General features: G+C 40.1%; 1 protein-coding gene across 4 annotated transcripts in view; it reads left to right on the plus strand.

Annotated features, from left to right (window-relative positions):
* The window catches only part of rps6ka2 (ribosomal protein S6 kinase A2), a 282808-nt gene that overhangs the window by 171570 nt on the left and 88095 nt on the right, over positions 1-23143 (plus strand). For all 4 annotated transcript variants that reach the window (XM_008124811.2, XM_008124821.3, XM_062976281.1 and 1 more), the window contains 2 exons: positions 13688-13804; positions 18685-18766. In XM_008124811.2, the coding sequence (XP_008123018.2) occupies positions 13688-13804; positions 18685-18766 (199 nt within the window). The remainder of the gene's footprint in view (positions 1-13687; positions 13805-18684; positions 18767-23143) is intronic.

Genomic DNA, 23143 nt, shown 5'->3' on the forward strand with positions numbered 1-23143 from the left:
CTTAACATTGTAGTAACCTCTATGAAGTCTGGGGAAAAAAATCAAGAACATTTGGCATATGGATCTAACCTGAACTCCATCCTCTCAGCATGATGAATTAACTCCCTCAAGAATAAAAGAATCATAGAATTAGAGGAGACCACATGTGCCATCTAGTCCAATCCTCTTCTATGCAGGAAAAGCACAATCAAAGCACCCCTGACAGATGACCATCCAGCCTGTTTAAAAGCCTCCAAAGAAGGAGCTTCTATCACACTCTGAGGCAGTGAGTTCTCTTGCTGAACAGTTCTTATAGCCATGCAGCTGTTCTTATTGTTCAGTTGGAATCTACTTTTCTGTAATTTGAACCCATTGCTCTGAGTCCTGGTTTCCAGGGCAGCAGAAAGCAAACCTATTCCCTCTTCCTTATGACATCCTTTTAAACATGTATACACAGCTATCATGTGTCCTCTCAGCCTTCTCTTCTGCAGGCTAAACATACCCAGCTCTTTAAGCTGCTCCTCATAGGGAATGGTCTCCAGACCTTTGATCATTTTAGTTGCTCTCTTCTGGAGGGTACAAACTATTTTGTTTACTGTGTTGTCGAAGGCTTTCATGGGTGGGATCACAGGGTTGTTATATGTTTTCCGGGCTGTCTGGCCATGTTCTAGAAGTATTCTCTCCTGACGTTTCGCCCACATCTATGGCAGGCATCCTCAGAGGTTGTGAGGTATGGAGAAACTCAGCAAGGAAGGTTTATACAGTAGAGTCTCACTTATCCAAGCCTCGCTTATCCAAGCCTCTGGATTATCCAAGCCATTTTTGTAGTCAATGTTTTCAATATATCATGATATTTTGGTGCTAAATTCATAAATACAGTAATTACAACATAACATTACTGTGTCTTGAACTACTTTTCCTGTCAAATTTGTTGTATAACATGATGTTTTGGTGCTTAATTTGTAAAACCATAACCTAATTTGATGTTTAATAGGCATTTCCTTAATCCCTCCTTATTATCCAAGATATTCGCTTATCCAAGCTTCTGCTGGCCCATTTAGCTTGGATAAGTGAGACTCTACTGTATATCTGTGGAAAGTCCAGGGTGAGAGAAGAACTCTTCGTCAGTAGGAGGCAAGTTTTACTGAAATAGTCATTATTAGCATAGCTGAGTAGTTTGTGAAGCACCTTGAGATTTTCAGAAAACATGAAATCTATCATTATGTAAGTGCTGTATCAAATGTTTGGATGATTCTATGATTAATACAGAATACACCGAATGCCCTCTAGATTTTCTGAGGTTGTTATCATAATGGCGAAGGTTTAATTTGCATTTCTCAGATACATAAGCAGCGATTCTCAAATGATAACGCCAAACGTGAATGCAATGCTGGTAGGATTTTTTATGTGCAGTCAGCATCCAATATTCACGGGTTTCTCTTTCACAAATTTGATTACATTGCCCAACAACAGCAACAAAATGCCTTGATGTCTTGGCTTTTAGGCCTGCTCCTGGGGTTATTTGGGGTGCTTATTGGATAGACCACATGAACTCTAATTTCTTAAATATGATTATTATGCATCTTTGTGGGAAAACAGATGGCAACTGGTATATGGCATATATTCTGCATTTCAAAAGCTGGAGCTGATAGGGAAAATGGTGCCATTTTTGGAATTAGCAGGTGAGATATACCCAGAAAGAGGGCTAACATTTGAGGCACCAAAATATGTGTTGGCCAGTGTTAATTTGAGGGCCTGTAGCTCCTTCTTAACTGGCTCAATCTTCTTGCCCCACATTTCTGGCTGCCCCTCTACTTCTTCAATTCTGTCCTCCCAATAATTTTGGCATGGCAATCTCTGCTCCTCCTTTTCAACACAAAGTTTCATCCAGATTTCAAACCCTTTCCTTCATCTTTAACTTCCCCATCTTCCCATGAGGAACTGGCCAAGAAAAGGATATGATACACTTTGTCATGGGAAAGGTGAGGGAGAGATGAAGGAAGAGGTTTAAAATTTCCCTGAAGCACTTTGTAGCTGAATGAGAAACTGGCACTTTTGTTGGAACAGTAATGGAGAAACAGTGGGATTGGGGGGAATAGATTTAAAATCTGAAGTGACTGAGCTGGTCTTAAACTGTATTATTTCTACAGTGTAGATGCACCCCGAGATAGCTTTCTTTTATCCTTGAAAGTGAATGCATTTTCCCATTAGTTTATGTGATAAGGCTTTTCTTTTGAGTTATAAAACCACATGACAAACTTTTCTTTTGGTACATACCGCATCATAGATCATTTTGGAATTAATCTATTTTATACCTTGTCTATGCGGGTAGCATTACAATTGGTCTATTTTTTTAAAAAAGTTGCAGTTTCAGCAGTTAAAGTCTGATGTGTGGTTTCTCATCATACTCTGGTGTATATCCTTGTGTAAAATTAGCATAATTGGTTAGCCTAGATTTCTAAACATAGAGACATTTCTATAGAAGTTGCCTGAATTTGTACCTTTGCCCAGCTAATAGGGCTAGGTGGAAAAAATAACATTTTATACAACATCTTAAACATGTATTTGACAGTGCTGAAAAACATTATTTGGTGCTCGAGCATTAACTGAACTGGGAGTGCTTTAACATTTTCCACAATCCTGGTAGAATTAATTGGATCCTTACAGAAATCTAAACCTGCAGTAATTGTTTATAAAATTTTGTTGGTATGTAATAAATGTGATGCTCAGTGGTTTATAGAAGAATGGAGCCAAAACTACAGTCTCCTGCACAACATAAGCAATGGAGAATTGCCATACCTTTTATATATACGGTTTGTGTTGCTTTTGTTGCTGTTGCTGTTACTGTTGTGGTTGTGTGCTTCAATTCATTTCTGATTTATGGTGACCCTAAGGCAAATCTATCACAAGGTTTTCTTGGCAAGACTTGTTCAGAGCAAAATTGCCATTGCCTTCTTCTGAGGCTGAGCAAATGTGAATTGCCCAAGGTCACTCAATAGGTTTCCATGGCTGAGTGGGGATTTCAGCCTTGAATTCTCTTGAGTTCTAGTCTAACGCTTAAATCGCTGTACTCTGTTTGCTCTTATATACAGTTTCCTTGAATTTACCATTAAGATTGGTGTAGCTAAAATAGATGGTTTGGATATATTAGATGCCAAATTGCCTCTATGGAAAACACTACGTAGTTCAGGCAGACGTTGAGACCTAAAATAGATAGTGCATGATATGAAATAAATACATATTTATTTTAGTTTAGAAAAAAAGTATTTGCTATTCACAGATGCTTATGCACTGCTACATTCTATTTCCATGATGGAAAATGGACAATGTAAATTGGTTTTAATTTTATAGGTGCCAATGGAGTTGTGTGTCAAGACTAGAATGACAAGCACCATTTGTGATCTAGAGAGCTAAAGATCTCACTTGCCCTTCTCATATTTTTTTCAGAGAGGGATTGCCTTTGCCTTCCTCTGGGGCTGAGAGAGGGTGCTTTGCCCAAGTTCACCCAGTGGGTTTCCACGGCTAAGCAGGGATTTGAACCCTGGTCTCTGGAGTTGTAATCTAATGCTCCAGTTTTCAGGCGTATGTACAAATAATATCAGGCATTTATATTAAGGTATAAATGCTGAATTTATGATTGTTCAGTCTTCACTAGCCTGAACTTTTTAGTATGTATACTGTTGGCGTTAAAAAAAGTTTCTTAAAACTACAAAAACAGTTGTGGGGAAAAGGTGTATTTGTGCAAAATGCACATTTTTCTGCACATGAAATGCAAACAACCTTACATTTCACCATGACTTGATGGTGTTAGAGGGCAGGAAAACTATTATTTACAGTCCAAAAAAAATGATCACTTTTGCCATATTGCTTAACTTTATTCACTCATTGGGAAATATTAGAAAATTGATATCTTAACAATGGACTTTCAGAAGCCTTACTTATAAATCCTTTAACCTGATTCAACTAATTGTTTAGGGAATTGATGCTTTATACAATATAAAGAGACGAGCAGGCCATTGCCTGACAGGCTAATATCATCAATCCTTTCAAGATTTAGGGCCAATGTCATAATATGCATCTATCCTAAAACTATGGTGCTCTGTTTAAATACAGTAGAGTCTCACTTATCCAACATAAACGGGCCGGCAGAACGTTGGATAAGTGAATATGTTGGATAATAAGGAGGGATTAAGGAAAAGCCTATTAAACATCAAATTAGGTTATGATTTTACAAATTAAGCACCAAAACATGTTATACAACAAATTTGACAGAAAAGGTAGTTCAATACGCAGTTATTCTATGTAGTCATTACTGTATTTACTAATTTAGCATCAAAATATCATGACGTATTGAAAACATTGACTAAAAAAAGCATTGGATAATCCAGAACGTTAGATAAGTAAGTGTTGGATAAGTGAGACTCTACTGTACCAGTGATTTACATTTTGTGTACCATCAGTGTATTTACTTGTGCTAAAATAGATCAAATAGTTTTAAATGCTCTTGCTCCCCCTTTTTGTACTGAAACCAACTAATATGACAAACTTGATTCCATGATGAATAATAGTCAAATCGTAAGCCAAGCTTCTTGAGATCTAATTAGTCGGAGACTGTATCAATCAAGTACAGTACTTCTATTTTTAATGATACGCTCTGGACAAAACTGTCAAAATGAGGGACAGGAATCTTTCATAGCATAATGAACAACCAAATTTCAACTACCACCAGGGCTGTTTTCTATAATCCAGTTTCAGTGTTCCTATTTTTGTTTACTTTGCCAAATAATTTAAAAAACTGAGTGACTGAGTTTGCAATACAAGATATTTTGTAACAGTTTGTAATGGACTATTATAAATCCAGATAGTGCCTTGACAGAACTTCTGGGTTAAGGCAATTAGCTAAATGGCTTCACACGCAAAAACAGCTGCATAAATCAACTGAGTTACATAAACATGTTGAAAGTATCTGTAATCTGCTGGAATATTTAGACTTTGGCTCTGAAAACACTTGCTGGGCCTGAGCTCTAGACTTTCTGTGCACTAGTTATTCGTGCCAGCTTTTGCAAAGTGACCTTGGGTCCCTCTGGTTGATACTCTTGGCCTCTGTATAAACCCGAAAGCAGCTGAAGGTGTGCATCCCACAGTCTCTGAGGGCTGTTGATCACTCCAAGTCACTGGAATTCAGGTCAGGGCTGTCCCATTGCCTAGGAAGTTGCTGATAAAGACAGTGTAAAAAATGTTGCTTGCTCTCTCCATCTCTCCCCTTTCTTCTCCCTCCCTCTCTCACATAGACATGTGCCCTTGCATTTTATACAATTCTTTGTTAAGAAACTGAAATGCCCTTTGTTGCATGACTAACTTTTTTAGATGCTCTTTACTAAATAGCACACTCTCCCAAAATTTCACAGGTAAAAACCAGAACAGGAGTAAAGCAAAATCAGAGGATGGTAAAACAAGTGTGCTTTTTATTTGTAGATTATGAATGAATTAGGAAGAATAACTCATTAAACCACTGAGCTGCTGAACTTTGGTCTAGAAATGGAGATGAACCCCCAGAGTCGGACACAACTAGACTTAATGTCAGGGGAAAACCTTTACCTTCTATATATATAAAAGGATAAAGTTGCGGGCGCAGTGACTATAACAACAAAACTAAACATCCCAGAAATATGAAACTTGGCAACACAATGCAAAAGCCTTGCCTCCCGGTTACAACAACACAACCACACCACAAAACCACAATCCGGACCCACAAAACTCACAACAACACATCATGACTATAGCAACACAACTAAACGCCCTAGAAATACAAACTTGGCAACACAACGCAAAAGCCTTGCCTCCCGGTTGTAACAACACAATCACACCACAAAACCACACTGGACCAACAAAACTCACAACAACGCATCATGACTATAACAACACAACTAAACACCCCAGAAATACGAAACTTGGCGACACAATGCAAAAGCCTTCCCTCCCAGTTGTAACAACACAACCACACCACAAAACCACAATCCGCACCCATAAAACTCACAACAATGCATTGTGACTATAACAACACAACGAAATGCCCCAGAAATACGAAACTTGGCACACAACTAAATAACCCAGAAATACAAAACTTGACAACACAACGCAAAAGCCTTGCCTCCTGGTTGTAACAACACAACCACACCACAAAACCACAATCCGGATGCACAAAACTCACAACAAAGCATCGTGACTATAACAACATAACTAAACGCCCCAGAAATACGAAACTTGCCACACAACTAAATGCCCCAGAAATACAAAATTTGACAAAACAACGCAAAAGCCTTGCCTCCCGGTTGTAACAACACAATCACACCACAAAACCACAATCCAGACCCACAAAACTCACAACAACGCATTGTGACTATAACAACACAACTAAACGCCCCAGAAATATGAAACTTGACAACACAAAAGCCTTCCTTCCCAGTTGTAACAACACAACCACACCACAATCTGGAATCAAAAAACTCACAACAACGCATTGTGACTATAACAACACAACTAAACCGGATGGCCATCTGTCTGAGAGGTTTGGGTGGGTTCTTCCTCCATGACAAAAAGAAAGAAAGGGGTTGGACTGGATGCAAACTACAAATCCCAGCACCCCATGGCATGGAGTCCATGCATTTCATTGAGAGGCCTCTTCCTTCTCCCTTTCCCCACCATCCAACCCACTGACCCAGTTCCATGGCTCCGCAGGCAGGAAAGGCTGGGATGGATAGAACGAAGGAAGGAGGGCGGGAAGGGAAGCGAAGGAACGCCAAGGACAAGAGCCCTCCCTCTCTGCCTGGAAGGCCAAGAGCAAAAGGGAGAGAAAGACCAATGATCCGGTTATATTTACCATCCTTTCTGACCAGTGTGTTCTTATCAGCGAGCTCAGGATTGGAGCAGAAAAATGGGAACAGCATAGGAATAAAGGAAACAAGGAGAGCACCCACTCTATCTATCCATCCACTCAGCTATCCATCCACTCAGCCACTAATAATAAATACCTACACAGGCAAGAATCAGCCATGCACTGAGTCTACAAGACCATTCAGTGCTCATCCACCTCTCCAATCCCTACATTCACACTTGGCCTCCAAAAAAACAATTACAATAATAACAATGACAACAACAACAATAAGAATCTACACCATCACAGGCAAGCAGCAGCCAGGCACTGAGGCTAAGAGGCCAGTCAGTGCTACACTGGGCCTCCAAAAAACAATACAGTAGCATCTAACTTATCCAGCCTTCATGACCACTACAACAACAACAATAATAAACACCTACACAGGCAAAACAAAAAAAAGACTATTGTACCACAATAAGATGTAAACCGCACTCAGCAGAATCAGACATCACGATTAACAACAAACCAAATACAACAGGGATCTCAAGCAATTATCAATCAACACAAAAATTGAAGAAGGTAACAGACTTCAAATACTACTACTAATGTGAGTATAAAGAAGGGTGGAGGTCACAGCATAAATACAACCTAATGTAGACTGACCAACACCACCAGACTAAGCCACAGCAACGCGTGGCCGGGCACAGCTAGTAACGTATATATGGCACCATTCAATGCCGGAACATAAAATAAACCATAAATATACATAAACACTAAAATCAGTTATCTTCATATTAAAACCATTATTTAAAATCATCACAAGTTGAATGAATGTAGTCTGGTACCACTTTAACTGATATGGCTCAATGCTATAGAATCCTTGGAGCTGTAGGTTTACAGGGTTTTTAGCCTTCTCTGCCAAAGACTGCTGGTGCCTTACCACACTATAACTTATAGGATTCCATAGCATTGAGTCATGGCAGTTAAAGTTGTGCCAAACTGCATTAATGTTACAGTATAGATCACCTTGGTGTTAGTATTTCTTATGGTTTGGCTTGCTAGAGCCTAGGATGAATCAGAGTTCTTGCAGAAGTGTAGGGCTCTTTATTTGTGCAAAATTGGCTTTAAATAAATGGGAAAAGTAGGGTGCAAAAGTAATATATGATATGAAAAATAAAAAACATTGTTCATAATATTTAATCAACAACATTGTGCCTTTTAATAGAAAGCAATATCAATGTTACCATTTTGGGCCATGTTAATATTTTATTACTTTGTTTATATTTTTAAAAAGCAAGAACTGCAGATAAGTAGCAGGTTACCTGCTGCTTGTGGCTAACACAAAAGATATAACACAAAATCTATATATATAAAAGAGTGATGGCATCACGGCGACTCACAAAACAACAAAAGTACAGGCCCCCCAACCTCGAAATTTGACAACACAACCCATCATCCACACCTCTAGGTTGATACAACGAAAAGAAAAGAAAAATAAAGTCCTAATTAGAGGGAGAGCAATAATTTTTTTTATCCAATTGCTGCCAGTTTAGAGGGCTAATCTCTGCCCACTTCGTCTCCTAGCAACCAAGGGACAGCCAGGGTTCGGTTAGGGGACAGGCAGATTTAGGCCTTACTTAGGCTTCTTCCACAGATTATCTAATTTTCACTGGATTATATGGCAGTGTAGACTCCAGGCCCTTCCACACAGCTATATAACCCATTTATAATCTTATATTATCTGCTTTGCACTGGATTATCTTGACTCCACACTACCATATCATCCACTTCAGTGTGCATTTTATATAGCTGTGAAGAAGGGGCCTCATATAATCCAGTTCTAAGCAGATAATATAAGATTATCAATATACAGTAGACTCTCACTTATCCAACATAAACAGGCCAGCAGGATAAGTGAATATGTTGGATAATAAGAAGGGATTCAGGAAAAGCCGATTAAACATCAAATTAGGTAATCGTTATACAAATTAAGCACCAAAACATCATATTATACAACAAATTTGACAGAAAAAGTAGTTCCATGCGCAGTAATGCTATGTAGTAATTACAGTAGAGTCTCACTTATCCAACATTCGCTTATCCAACGTTCTGGATTATCCAACGCATTTTTGTAGTCAATGCTTTCAATATATTGTGATATTTTGGTGCTAAATTCATAAATACAGTAATTTCTACATAGAATTACTGTGTACTGAACTACTTTTTCTGCCAAATTTGTTGTCTAACATGATGTTTTGGTGCTTAATTTGTAAAATCATAACTTAATTTGATGTTTAATAGGCTTATCCTTAATCCCTCCTTATTATCCAACATATTTGCTTATCCAACGTTCGGCCGGCCCGTTTATGTTGGATAAGTGAGACTCTAATGTACTGTATTTACAAATTTACCACTAAAATATCATTTAAAACACTGACTACAAAAACATTGATTATGAAAAGGCAGACTGCGTTGGATAATCCAGAACATTGTATAAGCAAATGTTGGATAAGTGAGATTCTACTTTAATATAAAATAATTATGGGATAGAATAATGCAGAACAATATAATCTCTAAAACCAGGACAGTAAATAAACGGGAATTCCACACAGGAAACAATCAGGGCCAGCTAACACCTCCCAACAAAGTATTCCCATCATCAAAGTCTGGCAAATCCTCTGTTTTCTCAGGGCCACAGACAGTAGAAGCACATAAAATATCGCAAACAACACCACTCTGAAAACAAGGGAATTCCAGACAGGAAACAATCAGGGCCAGCAAACACCTCCCAACAAAAAAATCACTCAGGGAGGAAAAAGCCAGGCTTTAAAGCTGCAAGGCCATTACATCCTAATCATTTTTCCTAATTGCAGCATTCATACTTGCCTCCAACACACAAAAAAACCAATCAGAAATATTGTATATTCACAATCTTTAGGAAATAATATCCCCTGATGGCGCAGCGTGTTAAAACGCTGAGCTGCTGAACTTCTGGACCGAAAGGCCGCAGGTTTGAATTGGGGGAGCGGAGAGAGCCCCCACTGTTAGCCCCAGCTTCTGCCAACCCAGAGGTTCAAAAACATGCAAATGTGAGTGCATCAATAAGTACTGTTCTGGCGGGAAGGTAACGCCGCTCCATGCAGTCATCCCACATGACCTTGGAGGAGTCTACGGACAACGCCGGCTTTTCGGCTTAGAAATGGAGATGAGCACCAACCCCGAGTCAGACATGACTGGACTTAACGTCAGGGGAAAACGTTTACCGTTTACCTTAACTACCACCAATTCCTCAATACTTTATTTCCCATGCCACCATACTTCGCCACAGCAACGCGTGGCCGGGCACAGCTAGTTACCTATAAAAAACTAACATTTTAAACAAAGGAACCATGATTCACACATCTGGGTGTACATTAAAATAATCAGTGGGGTTGAGGAGGAAGTTGAAAACCTGCACTTGAACATGGATTTGCTCCTATAGATGGAAGAGAGGGATTTCATCTTCCCTCCCATCTGGTAATGTTAAACGAATAGGGGGTGGAGAAGACATTTAAGTCTTTGTTCCAACTCAGCTTGGCTGCTGGGAGGGAAGCTTTAACTTCCTCTGAGTCCTAGCAATATTGATCTAGTTTGCCTGCTATCACAGCTTTGTTCCCAGAGATCCTTAGCTCTGCTGTCAGGACCCTGATTTCAGGGCCTGTACTCTGGTGCCAGAAATCAAGGACGCTGACATCACGGACTGATAAGGCACCTGCGATTCTCCGACCTGAAGAGAAACGGCTGTCGCGTTTGGCGGGGGAATTGTGCGGGGTTTTCTCTCGGCAGGAATTGCTACTTTGAATGTGGGGGGGAGTGTATATAAGGGAGTCTCAGCAGGCCATTCAGCACTCTCAGCTTTTTTTGTGTCAAGGTTTCCTATAGTAAAGTTTCCAGTGATAACAGAGTGAGTCTCTCGTCTTCATTTGGTAGCAGCTGTAGTGAGCTGACATCTGCACTAGACCTTGGTTTATTTTTGTTGTGTCTTAGGAAGGACAAGACACCATCCCCTCTTCTCCAGAGTACAGGCTTCCATTTCTGCATTGAGCATTGAGCATTGATCCCCATGGGGGATATGTTCCTGAACTTACAGTACAGGAACCCCTAGATAATAGTGAACCCTATTGAAATGAACTAGTTCTGCCAGAAGTTAATATAAAGTCTCATTAGAGAACCTGGAAAATTCCTAAAGACTATTGGTTGAAAACAAATATTAATCTGGAGTTCCCATGAATCTGCACATACTGTAGATGTTTCTGAATTCTGATTTATTTATTTGCTTTCATTTATACATTTTCATTTATGCCTTTCTTCTGAAGTGGGACACAAGTTAGATCAACCCCTCCTCACATAATTTTTAAAGTTTATGTACTATTAATCAGGCCAGAAAGAGATAAAGTAAACTTCATCTGAGAACTTTTCCACACGACAAGTCTTTGTTCTACACAAAATACTCTTTAAAATACTATTTCCCTTCTACTTAGAATGTAGATACTTCTGCCTATAACAATGCCGTGGTTGGAATAAGATGAGCAAAATGGAATTTATATCATTAGTTGATGCAGGAACAGAACAATTGGCATTTTTAAGACAGTGGGTAAAAGGAAAGCAGTCTCATTCTCTGTATTTTACAGACTGCCATGGGGATGTAATATCTGGGAATTCTGCCAGAAAGCATGGAGTGGTGTCTTTCTTCTTTTCTGATGACCTGTGTAATTTGCAAATCTCTTTGGATTAAGAGCCAGCTATCTAGGCAACATCTCATTCTTTTTTCTGGGCAGCATGTAGAGATACTATAAATACAATTTTCTCCCTGTCATCTCTTTATAATCAGTAGGTTCCTCCTTTAGAACGGGAAGTATTGTATTACATGTGCGACAATTGTAGAAATAGAATTTTGGAAACAATTTTCAGATAGAACAATCTTGCTTGTTAGCCTCCTCACAAGTAACCCACTTAATGCAATGAAGTTTATTTCAGTTTGCAGTCACTTCCTCGTATTCTCTGGAGTTAGGGGCACAAGATCCCCACAAAAGTGAAAAAAAGCTGTTTTTAAGCTCAGAAATACTTCTTAAGCACGATTTTGTGGTGAATTTCCATGGTTGAGCATAGTATCACACTAGAGGACCTAGGACACTTTTACACTGGTACTATAATCCAATTTGGATCTGGTTCAAAATGAACCGATTTCACTGCAAGTTGATTAGATTAGCAGGTTTGTGACTACTAGATTACATTTACCCTGGAACCTGGCTTCCTACCAATTTACATTTTATCTCCCCCCCCCCCCAAATTTCCTAGAAAGCTGTGCATCAGTGCATCAGAGGCATCTAACAGGGAAAGGGTGAAAGTGACAGCAGAGAAGGTAATCAATTCCCTCCCCAGGGAGTAGATTAGCACCCTGCAGCCCACTCATGCATTTTTGGCAGCCCCTGTTCAAGATATTTTACTGTGCTACAGAAGGGGTGGATGTCTGCAATGTGCTCTGCAGTGAGTTTTTTAACACTGCTGTATCGCCACTGATGAGTGTTGCAACACACATTCCCAGTATGTATTTTGTGGCCACCACAGCCTCAAGCTCCTGCTGACTCAAGCCCTACAGCATCAAAAGGACAGTTGCACCCTTAATTCACTCTCCCAGCAAGTGAATTAAGGGTGTGATAAATGCAGGGAAGAGCAAAATACCAATTTTGCCTTCCCCAAAAGGGATGGGCCACAACTATGCCACGGTGACTATTATGCTATTTATTTATTTATTTATTTATTTGTGTATTTATTGTATTAGAAGCGAGACTGAGGGTACAGTTGTAATGTCTTTAGAAATACAAAGTTAAAAATATGACATTATACAAAATGTCCTTTGACCAGAATCTGTCCACTTGAAGTGCCCTGGTGTCACTTCGAGAAGGTCCTCCATTGTGCATGTGGCAGGGTTCAGATCGCATTGTAGTAAGTGGTCTGTGGTTTGCTCTTCCCCGCACTCTCATGTCGCAGATTCCACTTTGTAGCCCCATTTCTGAAGATTAGCTCTGCACCCCATGGTGCCAGAGTGCAGTCTGTTCAGAGCCTTCCATGTCGCCCAGTCTTTTAGACTCTCACTTGCTGAGGTGTTCCTGCGAGTATATCTGTAGATCTTAGAAAACTATTTCTTGATTTAAAGCATTGGCGTGCTGTCTGATATCTGAACAGGGGATGGGCTAGAGATCTCACTGCCTTGGTCCTTTCATTGTTGGCTGCTACTTCCTGGCAAATGTCAGGTGGTGCAATATCAGCTAACCACACCCCAGTGGTGTGGGGCATAGACATCCTGTGATAATGCAGCAAGTCTCATTAAGAGCCACATCCACTGTTTTAACGTGGTGAGATGTGTTCCACGCTGGGCATGCGTATTCAGCAGCAGAGTAGCAAAGCTTATTGCATTATTTTCAATGAAATGAGATCTGTAGGCTTAAAGACACTATTGACCTTATTCTTCACACACACTTTCTTAATGAGATCTATAATGGACTGGTATGTTGAACTCAGCTACTTCAGGAAGCAAGTGCTGTATTTTGATTTTCAGGTTTTCTCTTTCTAAAGAAATCTAGGAATATGACACTACATTTCAGAGGCAGATGCAAATCATAACCAGGCTCAATACTGTATGTTGATATCTGAAAAGAAAATATTTGCAGTAGATTAAAGTATGATTCTTGGTCTCCAGGTGAAAATTTAAAGTGATGACAACAAATAAAACTGATATCATTTGTTTAGCCAGGCCAAGAAATTGACATTGTTTTGTTCTTCACTTATTCACAGGAAGAAGGCATTGTGAAAGAGATTGACATCAGTCACCATGTAAAGGAAGGTTTTGAAAAAGCAGATCCATCACAGTTTGAGCTGCTGAAAGTTCTGGGGCAAGGCTCTTATGGGAAGGTAATAATTTTATATTCACATAACATTATGTCCTGTCCTGTCCTGTCAAAATAATAGCAGTCAAGGGGGCTATAAGCAACAAAATTAATTTAACACAAATGCACGTATGACCTAGAAACTGTTTAAAAACACATCAATAGATTATCCAACTAGCATTGTTGAATTCTAATAACCAATCATTTTAAATATAAAAGGCCTAGTTAATATAAACTGTTACATAACATCACAATAATACTTTTTATATGCAGCAGCATTTTTGATGTGTAAACTGTTACTTGGCCATCTGGAATCAGCATTCAATTTGAGACACAGTCTGAACTTTGGCATTCTTCCACTTACAAGCCTTTTTTGGATGCTCTAACGAAATCAAACACGGAACCATGGAACTGTAGTGTAAAAAGAGAATTGCCAAAAGCAAGACAAAGGGAATGAATCAACAGGATTCACTGAGTTACAAGAAGCTCTAGTTAATAATAATAATAATAATAATAATAATAATAATAATATAATAATTTTATTTTTATACCCCTCCCCATCTCCCTGAAGGGACTCGGGGCAGCTTACATGGGCCCAAGCCCGGACATCAACAATATAAAAACAGAGCAATAAAACAAATCAATCAACAATAAAAACAAGTCATAAAAAATCACATACAAAAAATATAATGATAAAATCTTGGGTTGGATCCAAAGAAACTGGGCCGAAAGTGCAAGTTGTGTCGGTATCATCAGGGAGGGGTGGTTACCCAAGTTGTCATAGCCATTAAAGTGCTGGGGAAGGCACACACAAAGGACTATTGCTGGATAGGCAACAGGTCGATCCTACTATGGAGATCAGTCGCCAAAAGCCTGTTGGAAGAGCCATGTTTTCAGGCTCTTCCGAAAGGAGAGGAGGGTAGGGGCCTGCCCGATCTCCCTGGGGAACGAGTTCCAGAACCAGTGGGCCACGACGGAGAAGGCCCTCTCTCTCGTCCCCACCAACCGCAACTGCGAGGGTGGTGGGAGCGAGAAGAGGGCCTCCTCCGACGAGTGAAGAGATCGTGCAGGTTCATAGGGGGAAATGTGATCATGAAGGTAGGTGGGTCCCAAACCGTTTAGGGCTTTGTAGGTGATGACCTGCACCTTGAATTGGGCTCAGAAAATAAACGGCAGCCAATGGAGCTCCTTAAACAGGGTAGTTGAACGCGCCCTGTAATTTGCTCCAGTTAGAGACCTGGCTGCTGAGCGTTGTACTAGTTGCAGTTTCCGGGCCGTCTTCAAAGGCAGCCCCACGTAGAGCGCATTGCAATAATCCAGTCTAGAGGTAACTAAGGCATGGACCACCATGGTCAGATCTGACTTCTCGAGGTACGGTCGCAGCTGGCGCACAAGTTTTAATTGTGCAAAGGCCCTCCCAGCCACAGCCGACACCTGGGCCTCAAATGTCAGCGCCGAATCCAGGAGGACCCCCAAGCTGCGGACCTGCACCTTCAGGGGGAGTGCGACCCCGTCAAGCACAGGTTGCCACCCTATCCCCTGATCAGACGTACGACTGACCTGGAGGACCTCTGTCTTGTCAGGATTAAGTCTCAGCTTGTTCGCCCTCATCCAGACCAACACAGCTGCCAGACATTGGTCCAGTATCCGAAGGGCTTACTTGGATTTAGATGGAAAAGAGTAGTAGAGTTGGGTGTCATCCGCGTAGAGATGGCACCGAACTCCAAAACTCCGGATGACCTCGCCCAACGGTTTCATGTAGATATTAAAAAGCATGGTGGACAAAATAGAAACTTGCGGGACCCCACAGGTCAATGGCAGTACCCCCAAGGCCCATCCTGGAGAGCCGTCCCAGAAGGATACCATGGTCGATGGTATCGAAAGCCGCTGAGATGTCCAAGAGAACCAGCAGGGTCACACTCCCCCTGTCCAGTTTTCTGCAGAGGTCATCCACCAAGGCGACCAAAGTTGAATTTCAGCTGACTGCCACCTCACACTGATTTCCATTTTCCCATAAGACATAGTCCCCACTGTTAAACCTGGAATCATAGAATAATAGGGTTGGAAGAGACCACATGGGCCATCTAGTCCAACTTACTGTTCACTTTAAAAAGTTACATGTTGATTTTTAAAAAGTACAACAACAACAACAAAATAATAAAATGTATTACCCGCCTCTTCTTGTGCCTTGTGGCTGGATACAACATCATTAAAACAAGAGATAAAACACTATTAAAAGATATGCAATGAGATATGCAGTTAAAATACAAGTTAAAATCCACTGATGAAATGCAGATTAAAGTTCACAACTTAAAAATGACTGGGTAGGTCTGCCAGAAGAGATGGGCATCCAAGTCTTAAATTTTGACAGCCGATCTAGCAGTCAAATCTCTTCCAACAGGTTGTTTCCCAGTCTTGGGGCGACTGATCAAAAGGCCCTCTGAGTGATGGTCACCAGTCAGGTTCTGGCGGACTGGAGTAGCCACCCGGAGGGCATTCCAAAGGGAGCGTTGCCACTCCTGCCAAGGTTGCCTCTCTGGAACTCTTTAACCTGAGCAAATCACGGAACTTACTTGACACCAGCCTTTCCCCACTAGATCTGAGAGTTCTCGCTGCTGTGTATTGTGGGACCCACTGTCTCAGTAGTCTGGGCCAATGCCCTGAAGGGCTTTAAAGGTCAAAATCAGCACCTTAAATCCGACGGGGAACTAATTGGCAGCCAGTGAAATTGCTTCAGGTGCGGAGTAATATTTTCTCTTACATCCACTCCCATTAGCAGTCTGGCTGCAGATCTTTGAACTAATTGAAGTTTCCAAACTGTTTTCGGAGGTAGCCTCACATAGAGTGCATTACAGTAGTCCAGATGGGATGTAACCAAAGCATGTACTGCCATGGCCAAGTCAGATTTTTCCAGGACCGGTCGCAGTTGGCGCACCAGTTTAAGTTGTGCAAAGGCAATCCTGATAACCCCTGTCACCTGGGCTTCCAGGTTTAAAGAGCAATCTAGAATCACCCCCAAACCGAGGACCTGGGCTTTCAGGGGGAGTGTAACCCCATTCAGCTTAGGTTGTAATCCTATTCCCGGATCCACCCTACATGAGATCAGTATTACTTTTGTCTTATCTGGATTGAGTTTCAATTTATTTACCCTTATCCAGCCCATCACTGCCTCCAGTCACTGGTTCATGTGCAGCATGGCTTCCTTGGCTTTATCAGGAGTAAAGGAGTAGTAGAGTTGGGTATCGTCTGCATACAGGTGCTTCTAAACCCCAAAACTCCAGATGATCTGTCCCAGTGGTTTCATGCCTATGTTAAATAACATTGGGGAGAGTGATGAGCCCTGTGGGGCCCTACAGTCCAATGGCTATGGACCGGAACCACTGCACAGCAATGCCCCTCAGCCCCATCCCCTCAAGGTGCTCCAGATGGATACCATGGTAGATTGTATTGAAAGCCACTGAGGGGTCCAGGAGAACCAGATAGGTCACACTCCCTCTGTCTAGGACTCTGCACAGATCATCCACCAAGCCATTTCTGTACCATGCCCTGGTCTGAAGCTAGATTGAAATGGGTCTAGAAAATCAGCTTCTGATTTCCAAACGCCCCAGACATTCCAGAAGGAAACCATGGTTGATGGTATCAAAAGCCACGGAGAGATCTAAAATCACCAACAGGGACACACATCCCTTGTCAGTGTTAAGTCTCAACTCTTGTGTTTTGCTCTGAAGCCTGTTTAAAATGGATCAAAGAAGTGTGTGCCATCCAACACTTCCTGGAGCTGGAGAGCAATCACCTTACCCAATAAAAGGAAGGTTAGATACTGATCTGTAGTTATTAGGTCCAGGAGATCCAGTGACAGCTTTTTCATCAGTGGTTTAACTACTGCTTCTTTTATACAGGATGGAAAATTCCTTTCCCTAAGAGATGCAGTGATGATTTGTTGTATTTGAAAGCTAATTGCATCTCCTCCCAGAACAACAAGCCAAGAGGGGCAGGGTTCAAGAAAGCAGGTTTTCTTCCTTATTTGCCTCAGCATCTTGTCCACATAAATACTACTCACTAATTCAAACTTTCTAAACCATATAAATATGACAGCCATTTGGCAGGGTACTACATCTCAGATAGATAAATGAGAGCCAGCATGGTGCAGCAGATAGAACATTGTGCTGGAAGTCTGGGATACTAGAATTCAATTTCCCATTTGGCCATGAAAACCTGCTGGCTGACCTTGGGCAGTTCACATTCCCTGAGCCTCAAAGGAAGGTAAAAGCTATCCACCTACTCCGAACAAGTCTTGTCAATAAAACTCCATAACAGGGCCAATCAGAAATTATTTAGAGGCACACAGCAAAGATAGATAGGTAGATAGATAGGTAGATAGATTTAGATATGTATTAAAGTTGCTTGCCATCCTTCCACTGTATTTCCAAAATTATAACAAACTGTGTTACAGATGGTAATTCCTTTTATGAATAATAAAGGAGTAGTCATGTTTTGCAATACAGTACATGTTCATTTGTTGTATTTTCCTGTGGGTTTGATAACTGTTTTCATGTTCTCTTAAACAGCACACAGTGTTCCCTATTTTGACTCATCTGTTTTGGGGGGAATCAACCGAATATAGTATTACTGTACTCAGCATTACAGGGAGCAGCTGACAAATGACTAGTACTGAACATTTTAAACCTGTGCCTCTGTAGCCATGGGTGAACAAGGCAAAGTAAGACTGTGTGGTACACAGGGATTTCCTGCCTCATACATTAGAGTTTCAGAGGCCAAAAATAGTACATTTCAGTCTTGGAAAAAAAAGATTATTTTTAAAAAGTTAGCTACTGGTGTTAAGCCTGAATACAATTAATTTAAGCATGCATTACTTAATTGCTCTTTGATACTTTTTTCCTACAGGTCTTTCTAGTGAGGAAGATTAAAGGATCTGATGCTGGGCAGCTCTATGCAATGAAGGTACTCAAGAAGGCAACTCTAAAAGGTGAGGGGACAAAATTAGCTTAAAGCAAATGTACGATATTATGCAAGTTAATAAGCAAAAGAAGTGATTATTTTTGACAGTGTTATACATGTTTCTGTGACATAAAGCAAGAAATAATTCTACATATTATATTCTAGGTTGGATCTCATATTTCTTTGCCTCAAAAAAGTAGTTATGGATTAAAATAGGCTAGCCTTGCTGTTTCCCCTCTATTAGATATTAGTAAAGGAGATGAAAATTTAAACATTTAGCAGGTGTTTTGACATCTTCTCTCTCATCTCTCTTTATAGATGTCATTTATCATCTAAATGCCAGGCCTTTTAGCTTATTGTTGACAGACAGGTGAATAAACAGCACTGATTGCTGGCATGTTATTTAGAATTTGATCTTTTCTGTTCAGTGGAAGTAGATTTATTCTCTCCTTATTTTGCACAAAGTACTGACTGTACCTAGTAGTCCTATTCACATCTTGTTCATGTGAATCTATGCTTAAAGGTGTTGCAGGGACATGTGTGTAGGTCTCATCAGAAAATCACACCATTCTTTCTGCTCACAACATTGCTGTTGCCATATTCAACAACATTTCTGTAGAAGAGTACTTCCTTGTGACATTTTGAATACTAATTATAGAGCACTCTAAACTGCACATTAGCTTACACTAGTACAGAATTTCTCCACCTCATTTCAGAGAAATCACATGTCAAACTCAAAACCTGTAGCCCAGGTCCGCCACGATGTCATTTAATGTGGCGCTTCAGATGCTCAACTTCAACTCCTCAGGTTGAGTTACATGGGGAACTCGGGTGTCTCACCCAAGTTACCTGAGGAGTGTGTCTTGAAGGACCACTTAGCCAATATCAAGTTCAGACCCACTTTCAGTTGGTTGCAGTTAACTATGTAATAAAAGTTGTCCATAGTTATCCCAACACAGTTGTCCTGTTTCATTATTTCACTGTGGGTGGGCAAATACCAAATTCGTGTTCATCCATGCTGATTTGTGAAATCTGGACAGCTGGAAGGCAGGTGATTGATAGAGATTAAGCTCTTTGAAATGTGGTACTGGAAGAGATTTCTGAGGATACCATGGGCTGTCAAAAATACATGTTTCCAAGAACAAAGCAAGGCTAAACTCTTCCTTGAAGTCAAAATAACTAAACTGACACTTTGGACAAAATATGAGATGTTATTATTATAAAAAGACAACAATTCCTGATAAAGCGGAAGGCAGAAAGAAAAGAGAAAAGCCACATTATATGTAAATAGACCCAATCATGCAAGCTATAATCCTGACTTTGGAAGATCTTAGCAGGGTTTCATGAAAGTCACCTAAAGGCAAAGCCAATGTGATGGCAATTAAGAACATTACATAAAATTTGTGCCCTGAAAATGTTGGAAGCTGTAAGTAATGTGGGCATTAGCTAGTATTAACATTAGCAGAAGGTCCAGCAGTTTTTTTCTTTTTTGTTTTTCAGTAAAAATTAAAGATTTGTTCTGATGTACTGAGCTGTTTGTACGAATTTAACCAACCTGAATGAGCAGTTCTTAGAGATATTCTGGAAGCCTGTTTCCATAGGGCAGACAGCAACATAACCTTTTGTTCCAGAGAGAGCATAGTATGCTATGAGGGAAGTGTTAAGTGAGAGCTGCCACTTTCTGTGCCAGGAAAGTAGATATGCTATGCTGTATGTAAATGTTCTCTGTGTGGCAATGGATAAAATAAAAGGGCAAAGTGGGAAACCATGGTCAGTATGGAGAATGGAGGTATGCTTAACAGACTGCTGTGGTTTTGCATACTTATTGTTTTATGTGCCTAATATTCAGCTACAGTATCAGTTTTGTTGAGCAATGAATATGTTCAGGTATGAGGAAAGATTATGTTGCTGACTGTGGACTCTTTAAGCAATCTTTTCCCTTGGCTTCTCGATGTTGGACACTCATTCCCACAATCACTACAAGCCAGCCTGATTAGTTATTAGGGATGATAGGAGTTGGAATCTAATACCCTGTTTCCCCTAAAATAAGACATCCCCAAAAAATAAGACATAGTAGAGGTTTTGCTGAATTGCTAAATATAAGGCCTCCCCTGAAAGTAAGACCTAGCAAAGTTTTTGTTTGGAAGCATGCTCGCCGAACAGAACACCAGAGCATCCAGGATCGGTAAATGTATGTACCATAAAGTGTTGTACATGGAAATATTGGCAGTAACAAGAAATTCTTGATAGGATTCACAGTTTGTCTGGTTATGCTGGTTTATGATGACAACTACTGTACAGTATATAATAAATGTTCATTTTTTTGTTCAACAATAAATGTGAATTCTTCTTCATGGAAAAATAAGACATCCCCTGAAAATAAGACTTAGAGCATCTTTGGGAGCAAAAATTAATATAAGGCACTGTCTTATTTTCGGGGAAACATGGTAGCAACTATAGTTGAGAAAAGCTCACTTTAGATATTACAGGGAAAGAAGAATCTAAATGGAATGCATAGACATTCTTATAAGATTCTGTTGACTTACATTTCTGAATTTGATTAAATCTGAGCTAATGACAAGTTACGCCTAGAGCTGGGCTGGGGTCAATTTGCTTTTATGCATCTGATCCCAAGTCCATTTCCCTTCTCTTTCAACAAAAATGGCTGAAAAGCTGGGAAATGCAAGTTATGCTACCAGCAGATGTTTTCATTGATTGATGTAGTTACCTATGGCTGTTATATACTGGGCACTGCAGTGTATCCCATTATGCTGGGGGGCAAGAAACTATAGTTCTTCAGATGTTGAAGTTCCTAGCCCATCAGTCTTAGTTGGCATAGCCATCGGTTAGGAATGATGTGGGTTGTAGCCTAGCAACAAGTGGAGAGCTAAAGTTTTCTCAATTTTGCATGAGAAAATAATTGAAGGACACGGGTATCCTGGGTAAGAAAATTGTATATCAATAGTCATTTTTTTTAGAAATAGTTCTATTTGAATTCTTTCTTTTATTACTATCTCACCAAATACATAAGCACAGAAATGCATGGTTTTGTGCTTGTTTATCTGCCCTTCGTTTTAAAGTATAAAACTGGCTTCAATTATTTGAACTGATTTATTAGTGTAGTAGTTTCCTGTATGACATGATTCCCAGTGAAATCATTTGATTAGGAATAGCTTGACATACATTTATTAATAAAACCACACATTTTAACACTAGAAAGCTGGCCAGTTAGGAGAAGGTGTGGCCATTAATGGAACAACACTCTTGTTTCTCTGTCTTCTAATCTTTTTTCTACCATGTAATTTTATGGCTGAGGCTTCAGTATAATGTTCTGACCTCAGTAGTAATTCCATTTGAGCTTGGGTGTGTATGTGCTTTGTAATTCTTGCTGGCATCTGACAGCTGCATGATTTTTTTTCCTACTGTTTTCTTAGGCCAATAATCTTAACAGGTGTTTTTGCCAGTTCCATGCTTCTATACCGTCCAATGATATTAATTGGCATCTCATTTTCTGTCCAAGTGATTAGTTGGATTTTGAAAAATGTGGCTTGTTTTGGAAACAAGGATTGGCAAGAAAGCTTCAGTGAAGACACCTTTTCCCCATGATAATTCTTTCAGGAGGGAATTTCTCTCGCTTCCTGTTGTTTCATCCCTGTTTTTAACTATGAGTTGTTTGTATGTGAGGTGCTCGTAAGTCGGGGCTGCCTGCACCCCAGTCTGTTCCTATACTTTTCTCTTAAATTTATTTATGCCTTCGTGTGTAAAATATATATACACAAAATGGCCAATAAATACCACAACATTTTGCACTAGCCAAGACAATTAGGTACCAAACTGTAGGCCTGCTGTAGGGGAAAAAAAAGAACAAAAGAAAAATGCCTCTTCTTCTCTTTGACAAAAGGGCATCTCATGACTCTCACCATTATTGCATTCAGAGCCTGAAGATATATTTGGATTATGTATTAATAATGGCCAGGCAGCATAGAGAAGGAAACCCACATACTGACCGTGACCGGGGGTGGGAACTGAATTGTGAAGAAAAATAGAGTGGTTCTCTGTGTGTCACAGATACCGTAACTCAGAATGAGTAACAAAGATAATATTGTCTGCCCTTACAGCAAATCAAGTGTGCTTGTGTTTCTCATTTTATTCTGGGCAATCGCTGAAGTTCAGAGAAAAGTCACTGAGTCAATTCATGCATATTATTATTTTTTCAGCACAGAGCAGGTGAACCAAGAAATTAATTTCCTAATTGCTGAATATGCATTAATAATTTTCTCTCCACCATTATAAGGTTTATTTATAGAATAAGTGTTATTAGTTTAGCATACCAGTGCTTGATGGAGTATTTGTGTTACATACATAAATGTAAGTAAAGAAAAGAGAGAGAGAAATTGCATGTCAG

Source organism: Anolis carolinensis, chromosome 1 (genome assembly GCF_035594765.1).
Source record: "Anolis carolinensis isolate JA03-04 chromosome 1, rAnoCar3.1.pri, whole genome shotgun sequence".
Classification (NCBI taxonomy): Eukaryota; Metazoa; Chordata; class Lepidosauria; order Squamata; family Dactyloidae; genus Anolis; species Anolis carolinensis.